General features: G+C 43.4%; 1 protein-coding gene across 4 annotated transcripts in view; it reads right to left on the bottom strand.

Annotated features, from left to right (window-relative positions):
• Nucleotides 1-1,408: 1,408 nt before the first annotated feature.
• LOC112393764 (protein FAM13A) overlaps nucleotides 1,409-10,033 on the bottom strand; it is a 99,855-nt gene continuing 91,230 nt past the window's right edge. For 2 of the 4 annotated variants that reach the window (XM_024736132.1, XM_024736131.1), the window contains 3 exons: nucleotides 9,037-9,233; nucleotides 8,338-8,439; nucleotides 1,409-5,917 (listed from right to left, as the gene is read on the bottom strand). In XM_024736132.1, the coding sequence (XP_024591900.1) occupies nucleotides 5,791-5,917; nucleotides 8,338-8,439; nucleotides 9,037-9,233 (426 nt within the window). In that variant the 3' untranslated portion in view covers nucleotides 1,409-5,790. The remainder of the gene's footprint in view (nucleotides 5,918-8,337; nucleotides 8,440-9,036; nucleotides 9,234-10,033) is intronic. The other 2 variants (XR_003002001.1, XR_003002002.1) reach the window with 2 other exon arrangements.

Genomic DNA, 10,033 nt, shown 5'->3' with positions numbered 1-10,033 from the left:
GACGAGGACTACTGTCCTTCTCTCCCAACCTCCCTCAGTCGGTCCCTGTTCTGAAATTCCCATTGAGTTCGTCCATAGTGCTGCAAACTGATAGAGTAGGAGCAAAAACATTTCCAGGGGAGTGGGGGAGGCCATCTGGAGGGCCATCAGGCTTTTAAACAGGCTGTAGAAGCTGGTGTACTTGGGCCAGCATCACCTTCTGGTACTCAGAGGGGTGACAGCAAAACAGGACTTAAGAAAATGAAGGGTCGCTATATACTGCTTGCCACTTCTGCCTCAGTTTTATTACTCTGGACCCAGTGTTTCAAAAAGTAAGTTACTCAGGCGAGCTTCAGTGTTTTTTTTTAAAGTTATTTATTCCATTTATTTTATTTTTGGCTGTGTTGGGTCCTCGTTGCTGCACGTGGGCTTTTCTCCAGTTACTGCAAGCAGGGGCTACTCTTCCCTGTGGCACGTGGGCTTCTCACTGCAGTGGCGCCTCCCGTTGCGGAGCACGGGCTCTAGGCGCGTGGGCCTCAGTAGCTGCAGCACGCAGGCTCAGGAGTTGCGGCTCGCGGGCTCAGTAGTTGTGGCTCGCGGCTCCAGATCGCAGGCTCAGTAGTTGTGGCGCACGGGCTTTGTTGCTCCGTGGCATGTGGGATCTCCCTGGACCAGGGCTCAAACCCATGTCCCCCGCATTGGTAGGCGGATTCTCAGCCATTGCGCCACCAGGGAAGCCCGAGCTTCAGTTCTGACAGGACGCCAGGCCATTGTGCCGTCAGCAGTGCTGCGTCTTCATGCTCCGAAGTCAGACATCTTAGTTCAAATCCTGGTATCAGTACTGGGATAGGGTCCTTGCTCCAAGCCTTAATTTTTTTTTTTTTAATTTCATGTTTAGTATACTCTGAACGTGTACTTGAGTCACTTCAGTCAGGCGTCTGTAACGCATGCAGCTTAAAGAACACCTGTGGGCCTAACCTCCACCGACCACGAGCTACTCACCTCACACAACCGCAACGTGCCTTTTCTTCCGTGTCGCAGTTTTCTGGTGGCCTCATTAGCTTCAGAGTAGTGAGTGGTTCACGTATTTGCCTGTGATGGCCTCCAAGACTTTGGAAATGTACTTAAACAGTTGTTTTTCTTAATGCCTTTCTTTCTGCACCCCTCCAGCCCCTTCCATTAATTGCTTCAAAGGCAGCCGAGCAGAGAGCACAAGCCTGTTTTCCTACTGCCCATCACGGGCATGTCTAGCTTGCACCCAGTCTGCTTCACCTTCCACTGCCCTCCCTGGAGACAGAATAACAAATCTCAATCCCCAGGAGGCTTCTGAGGAGCTCAGGGGAGCAGCGTGATTCCTTACATAGGGAAAGGTCAGACCCCACAGAGGGTTCAGTCACATGTTCCTGACGCTGTCAAAAAATTCAGGACATTCACAATTAAAAATATTTTATTTATGTTCATACAAAATACAGCCATGTACAAAAATGTACATAACATATTTTCATTCAGTTTACATTTTAAAAAAGGAACAACTAATTTCAAATACTTTCTGCTTACATGTCATGTAAACATTGTTCTGGGCCCATGTTATTTACTAAAACTGCATCCACTCTCGGAGACTTTCATGATTGTATAGGTGCTTTCAGATTGAGAGCTAGATCTGCCGAATCGATTTCTCAAGCTGCGCACGTGGCCACGACTGGCTGGATTCCAGACAAAATGAGATCCTCTAGAGACATACCTGCACTTTCATAGCAATATGTAGACGTATAGATTTCATTTTAGTACACATCTGTGTGTACCCGCAATTGACCTCAGCTTATCCACATACATCTCTTATGAGGGATCACGGTGGAAGAGTGTGGATGCCCCAAGGGCGCGATCTCTACTCTGGAAAGTGGCTGATGCCACGGCACAGCGGCTGACACGCAGATCACCATCTCTTGGAGCTTGCTGTGTCAGCTGCCCTGTGAAGAAGTGCCAGTATACACAAGTTCAGTACCTACAGATTGGAACACATGTTTAGCCTATCTTTTGACAAAATGTACTCTTCAGTAGATTTTGAGGGTCACGTGGGGAAAAAAAAAATAACAGAAGGGAATTAATCAAAGAAAAAGCAAGCACACTCGGCTTCTGCTAAACCCATGGCCTTCCGAGGAAACACTGCTTTAACGTTTTAGCCCAGTTTTGTCCCTCCCTATCGGTTTAACCAAGTGGATACTATGAAAGAATACCACAGAGGTGCTGACCTGGGTGCAGAAACTACCACTCCCCACCTCGGGAGAACCCGCCCCCCCAGGATGCAGTGTGTCAGGAAGACCCGTCTTGAAAGCAAAACCAATTTAGACTACAACAAGATTTTCACAAGGCAGTTAAAAGAGATGATGGCGTTCAGCTATAAATATACCATCAAAGGTAGTGAGGAATATAGCCTTAAGAAATATACCCTTAAGAAAGATGGCATCTTCATGATCAGATTAAGAATCTCTTAAAAAATTCATCAACAAACTTAAAATTTTGATTTTCCTTATAAATCTGTGATCAGTTCTGGATACAGGGCTCAATTCTGTCTACTGAGAATTAGGCAGTCCCAGAAGGAACCGACTTAACTGGCACCATGGCTGCCCTTTGATTCTGATAATAAACTAAGCACAAGGCACAACCCTGAGGCACTTGTCCTGGGCTAGAAATGACACACCTGGGAGCAGGCACACCCTGTAACAGGCTCTTCTGCCACCACGCGAGTGTTGCATCAGGAGAAAGCCAGAATCACACTGACGTTGTATATAGAGGCATTGCCGATCCCTGCCTCGCCAATGAATAATAACCTTTTGACTTCCAACCAGCGACGAAAGCCAGCTACTTATCAGCTCACAATAAATTATAGCTAGCAATTAAAAAAAATAGTTCTCCAGCCTGAAGTGTGATGTGTTCTGTCACGGGACTTTTCCCTGAATCGGAGATCACTGAGATCGTGCAGACTTCCTTCTACCAGCACCAAGACGAACTTCGGCTGTCCTGAAAAACTTCTCAGCGGGCCCTTATCCTAAACCTCGCACATACCTGTCTAAAAAGGAAAATACGAACTCAACGCTTCAAAGATGAAATGCAGTAATGATGACATACTTAATATAAATATCTATTTCAAGGTCTGCTCCAGGCTAAAACACAATAAAGAGCAAATGCCTGGGAAATTACAAGCCTCTGCTATCTCTGATTCTCACAAGCGCACAGCCAAGTTTATTCGTGCTTTGCTTCTGCTTATCATTGTTATTACATAACCCTTGACATTTATTTTGTTGGCATGTGCTCATAAACACACACACATTCCCCACAGAGCAAAGGAAAAACCGCAGTCCGGAGCATTCTGTGTTAAGCCAATTAAGACACTGCCTCTAGGGCCTTGAGACCCTGGGCTGCAAAAAATGGTTGCTATGGAAACAAATTTACCTCAGCATTTCTGGCAGAGCCAGAACCTATGGACTAACCTGTCTTCAGATAGAATCTCCTGTAAACAGGGCTTCCCTCCCTTAATTTGGGCATCATTCTAGGAAGTATATTATTATAAATTACAAAGGAAAACATGACATTCCGTACACATTTTACTATAACTTGGTGTCTTCTTTTATTCAATCATACAAATTTGAATGGGGATTCCTGAATCAATCTTTTACTTAATTTACCTTTGGCAGAAACAAGAGATTTCAAAACATTTAGTAGCTTCTCATTTATATAGCTTTTTCTCTTTTAAAGTTCTATAGCATATTAGTATTTTCAAAACAATACTCTTAGACAGATGTGCTTTGAAAGTTAACTGGTAATGATGTGATTTACATTATAGCTTATGTAAGAGATTACTTAAAAAGGACGAACTAGACGTAGTTCTTTTAAAAAATACAATTTTTGGTCATGTGAATGATTCATGTTCAGATTTCAAAAATAGAAACGTCCTAAAGTGCATTTTATTTATAATATAACTCCTTGAAATTATAGCAATCTGCAATGTAAACAGTAAGGCAAAGAATACCGAGCTATATCTATATTGCAGGATTATGTACCGTCTTTAAGTACGTGGATTCAACCAGGGCACTTTCAACATATAGCTCATGCTTTTGGATGATTATTTTTAAGAGCAAATTTAAAGGTATTCTTTTTCCCCTACTCCTGACTTCAACGATTTTCAACCGACAGAGAGCTGCTACTTCACTTCAACAATGGAAGATGCTGCTACAAATCCAATCTGACCAGACAGTTTCTCAAGAACCCATTTTGGAAACTGACAACTGATCAGGAAGGAGTTTTATCCTTGTTATTATTATTAAAGAAAACAAAATGGTACCCTTTGCTGTCCTGTTCATCCCGCAACATTATCTTCAAAAGGCAGAGCCTGCTGAAACACCTTCTCTTGGCAACCAGCGGCTGGTGGGCAGACACCTGTGCTCAACCTCACAGAGCAGAAACGTGGGCCAGGATGGGCAGGCGGAACCAGGACCCACTTTCCTCAGCGCAAACACAGAAAGTCAAAAAGTAACAACAAATCACAAGATAACATCGGCACACTGGAGAGATGAATGATTTGGTGTCTTCAATTCCCTGGTCCCTCCAAAATGTCTAATATAGACAGTTTTGTGACACCGTCTTTGAAAAAATTATAATCATCATTGGCTATACACCATTATTTTTTTTCTCTTTATACATGATCTTGAAAACAGTGTGATCTAGATTCTGTCTTAGGCTGAGCTGTCAGGGCTATACTTACCCTTCAGGAGATTTTTAGTGCAGGTTTACTTAAAAAAAAACGAAAAAAAAGTTAAAACTCTGGTAAGTACTCAGGAGGCTCCTTCTCTCTCACGATCCTCTACACTCAAGCTAAGAATTAAGCAAGACCCTTCTGTTCGGCTAGAGCCAAAACAAAACCAAACCCCAAATAGGCTGCTGGCCTCGCTCAGTGTTTGATGTTAAAATCTGAGGCTAATGAGTGCAGTCAACGTTCAGGAAAGGATTCTCCGGGCTCTTCACCGCTGCCTAATTTAAAAATCAGCACAAATATTAGCTACTTCTCTATCCCCTCTGTCCTCTGCAGATGGTCCAGCCCTAGTCAGGGATCACAGTTCTCTATCAGCTGAGCACGTCGTGAAGAAACACACGGTCAAAGAGAGGACTGCACGGCCATTCTGGGCAGACGCGGCTTCCATCCACCTGAGAGCGAAAGGGGAAGCGATTCACACGAGTGGGGAAAGGCGCAGCTCTGTGGAAAGGTCACGAGGATGGTCGAGGCAGCAAATAGGGCTCCAGTGCAGGTTCCCACTTGACTGGGTCCAAAGACAGCCCGTGCTCTCCTGGGCACCTGCACGGGACGTGCACGGCAAGTTCGCTCTCCAGAGTGAAGTCCTGAGCTGGTTTTTGCCACAGTCCGACAGGGAACAGGCTGCGTCCAGAGAAGAGCAGCGTGTATCCCCTCTGTAGGTGAGTGTGTCTCAGTGCGGTGATTCGTCGCTGCCAGTTGTCAGCGAAGCTTCCGCTACAGCGTCCGTGTGTGTCTGCGAGCGCTCGGGTGAACGGAGATCTCGACTTTCCCTTACACACCTCCTGCGTGGGGGCAGGTGGGCTCCTTCCACCTAGGCGGTGTCCAAGGCAGGCAGTGGAAACTGGAGACGATCCCAGTGGCCCAGAGGCAGGAGAGCTACTCTCTTTGTAGGTCCAGCTCCAAGGCTGCCTTCCAGTTTCTGCAGAGCTGCTATCTGCCAGGGGAGGTGGGGGGCACATTCACCCTGCATCCCCAGCCCCCTTGGCTCGGGTAGGGCTGCCTCCTCACACGGACTTGGAATCAGTGTCTCTCTTGCTGATAAGCACCTCCAGGAGCCTCAGTTTTGCCTTGATGTGCTTGTATTCGTTGTATTCTTCAGCCATAGAGGTGCGGTCTTCCTTCTGGACGTTTCTGACGGAAACAAAGGGAAAAGGGGCTGGTGATCACGTGCTGTCGCTTCTAGAGGCTACTGTTCCTCAGGTGGAGGATCACCCCACAGAATCAGTGTGGCCAAGCATCACTTGGTATCAAGACTGGAGCTGGGTTTAGACAAGCAGTGAAAGACAGCGTCCCCAGACGGCACCATGCAACTGAGTTTCAGAGTTAATCTGGCATCTTGAAGAATGATGGGAAAGACTAAGAAATGTAGAAACTTTCTCTCTCTGCTGCCGCTACGTAAGAATTCATGCTACAAGTCTCCATACACTGAATCCTTTCCTTACACTTAATGCTTTCTCACTTTTATATACTTCACCTAATGAACCATTACATTTCTGATTAGTAATTGGTACACCCGTAATTTACGGGTTTAAAGAAAACAGTTAATACTCCTACTTACTATAAAAATGTCTTGGAACTCAGCAACTGGATCACAGAATACTAATAAACCTTTATAGTTTACTGAGTAATTTTACATGTATACTTTTTACGTGCACATGTATTATACTTGAGAGCTGATTATAGGCTGAGCACCGTGCTAAGTACTCTGAATCCATGATCTGATACAACCCGCAGGAGAACCTGACGAAATGCCGCCGTTACCCGCATCCTCAACCGGTACTGCCCTGCTTCTCATCTCACTTGGAAACGCACGTGTCAGACATTCAAATACCAGGCTTCCTTTACTCCTTATTAAAGTGCAAAAATGGGAAATGGGATAGCTTGGGGCTCATTTAATTTTGCTCAATGAACTGATTTTATTCCTGCTTTGCCTGCTCAAGGAAAGGACCCTGGATGCTCCCAGGAGACAGCAGGGAAGGGGGCATCTGACCCTGGCCCCAGATGTGCCTTTGAGGGTCTTCACTTGCCTCATGGACGAAGTGATGGAACCAGATTCTGTGAAATCCGAAGTCCCTGACAGTTCTAAACTTGTATGATGATTACTGATTCCCATCAATTGTATTTTCTTAAAACTTGTGAAGGTTACATAATTATAGGATATCTGTGCATAATGTGACTATAGACAAATGGGGAAAAAAATGAGCAGACAAACCAAAAATATGTCTGGGAAGAAGACTGGAATGAAACACATCAAAACATTAATCCTTTGGTTTGTCCTTGGGTATTATTATCATTTTGGGTATTATTTCTTTTATCTATATTTTCTAAATATCCTACAGTTCATGGAGAAAGAAAAACAAATATTTAGGTATAAAAATTCATAAATCTGGGGCTTCCCTGGTGGCGCAGTGGGTGAGAGTCCGCCTGCCGATGCAGGGGACGCAGGTTCGTGCCCCGGTCCGGGAAGATCCCACATACCGCGGAGCGGCTGGGCCCGTGGGCCATGGCCGCTGAGCCTGCGCGTAACGGGAGAGGCCACAACAGTGAGAGGCCCGCGTACCGCAAAAAAAAAAAAAAAAACATAAATCTTGAGAAAGTCATTATAGGACAGATCCAAATCAGAGATCCCCCAAATAAATTTATACAATAATTGAAATAAACTGAAATATAGTACATTTTTAATGCCTAAGTTAATCTTTATGGTACTTTTATTTCCCAATACTTTTGAGAAGTATAAAAGGAGACTTAAAGAGAAACTGTATTTACACCGTTTAAATAATTTAGATTAAAACATTTTAAAATGATAAAACAACTCCAGTGTGAGAGATGGAGCTCTATTCCCTGCTCTAACCTGGTCTCATGCTGTGACTTGAGTCGGACATTCTGTGTGTGGTCACTTGCTAACAGGGGAGACTATCCCTCAGCATAGAGCTCTGTGATGATGATTACAGTCTTAAAACTCACTGTAGAACCAACGCAGCCAAAAATAAATAAATAAAATTTATAAAAAAAAATAAAAAGAATGTTAGGTGATAAAATGTATTTAAAAAAAAAAAACTTCACTGGTGAAAGGCACTCTATCAGTCAGGAGGGCTTCTTGTTTCTTGTGTATTTCTCATTTGACTTGACAACTCTGCTTTTAAAATGATCCTACAAACCAGCAAGACCTAGAGTGCCCCTTTCCTTATTTCTCCTTCAAGTTTATTAAGATTAAAAAAACAAAAACAGAAATCTAAACCAGTGTTGCCCACTAGAAACAGCTTTAAGCTGCTCATTTTCGATTAGAATTTGATATGACAGGTGAGTTTTGTAAATGTTAGCTGAATCTGTATGGGTCTTGGATATCATCCAAGGAGCACCTCTTCCTGAAGGGCCACACAAACCTCCCCACTTCCAGTAAGCCTCAAAGGGGCCCTGGGCACAAAACCAAGGGCCAGGTTACAGGAAAGCTGTAGGGTGGCTCCCACATGGGAGGCTTTGCACAGATGTGACACAGAAAAAAGAGGGCTGTGTGTGAGGTGGGGGAGGGGAAGGACAGCACACGCACTTACCTTCCATTTTGTCTGAAAAAATTGTCTTCAAAATCACGAAGTTTCTTTCGAACCCTTTTCTTTTCTTCTCTCATTTCCTGAAGGTGTTCCAAGAGTTCTGGTCTAAGAGGGGCAGAAGTATTTCAAGAAAATTGAGTTAAATCTGAAGAGTTGTAAACGTAAGGAATGTGCAACTCGATAAGAGTTGTGGAGAAAGGGAAAAGCATATAAATGCAGGAACTGTGCAAGGAGCTGAGGGTCACCAGAAATGGATGTTTTCCATCCCCTGGAAGCCAAAGCACACTGACGATAGATATGGCTTCTGGGGCTCCTGCGAGGCTCCTGCTACTTATGAATTCCTCAGGCTTGTGAACTCCCATGGCGCTTTGTCATATTTTGCTTAGAAAGAAAGAGATGACATCTGTGCTCGGTATGTATTAAATGGCGAGCTGTGGCGCACAGAACCACACAATGCCATTACAGAGACCTTGCGATTGTTTAAGCAAGATCTCAGATGCTCCCTCAGATAACACGGGATGAAGCATATAGAAACACTGAGCCAGAAGTTAAACAAACAAGCAAACCCTGTTTTATCCACATAGATGCACCCTAGGCAAGCCACTTACGTTTTGGCAGCCAATTTAAGTACAAAGGCTAAAATAACATTTCAGAAAATTATTTTCATCACAACATTCCAATACCACCACCGAAACTACATACATCGAAGCAGCATGGAGATTTGAAAGTCCGGTATCCTGGCTGCATTTTGATGGTATTTTATCATCCATCGGGGAAATAAAGCCGTCAGTGACATCTTCAAATTGGTCCAGAAAGCAACGTGCACTGAAATCGGTCTTCAGGGTGACGGTGAACTCTGGCTTTGTGCTGCTATCGTCTTCTGAGCCCTCCTCTTCTTCCTGGAGATACACAGCAACCCCAGTAAAAATTGGGTCACTTTTTTGGGCCCTCTTTCATTACAGGTATCACTTCACGATCACTTAATTATCCAGACCCCATATAGTTCCTTCCATATAGCTACATTTAGCAACACATGTGTACATGATGGATACATTATTGAATATCTATATGTACACAGTAAATAAGACAAACACTAAACACAGCTACTCAATAGGGAAAAAAGCTGTAAAAAAAATTAGTATACAGCACAATTAACAGTTGTCAAGGCCGAGGGTAGTAAGGAACAATTATCAAAATTTATACCCTAAATCAAAAGAAGCAAATAGATTTAAACATTCTCAGCTCTGTGACAATACCTAAAAAAAAATCCACCACCAGAAATCAGTGCTTTAAAGATTCTATTAGTTATGTGTCTCAGAATTTTTTTAAGCTGTGAGGATTTTTCAGAAATTCAACAATACGGGCTTTCTATTTAAAAGTTGAGATTATGAAATATTTGTGGTTGCTTGATGCAGAAAATTTTAGGAAGCTTTTGAGAAGATCAAAACATTTATCTTTCCATGATCAGAAGCATAAAACTTATGTTTTTTCAGCGTTTCCAAGGACCACAGCTGTATTTTTCAGCATTCAAGATTCTAAGAAAAGTGTGATACTCTCTGTCTTGATAAAAATGCAATTAGAAAAATGAGGTCAACTTAGTTTTCTAAGAGAATGTCTTAGTGCCAATTTAAAGCTATGTGATTCTAAGAAATGATATCAGAGTCTGAAAGATTTTTTCGGGCCTCTCACTGCTGTGGCC

The sequence above is a fragment of the Neophocaena asiaeorientalis genome, unplaced genomic scaffold, assembly GCF_003031525.2.
Source record: "Neophocaena asiaeorientalis asiaeorientalis breed wild unplaced genomic scaffold, Neophocaena_asiaeorientalis_V1.1 scaffold7, whole genome shotgun sequence".
Lineage (NCBI taxonomy): Eukaryota > Metazoa > Chordata > Mammalia > Artiodactyla > Phocoenidae > Neophocaena > Neophocaena asiaeorientalis.
This window is presented reverse-complemented; position numbering and strand designations above follow the sequence as displayed.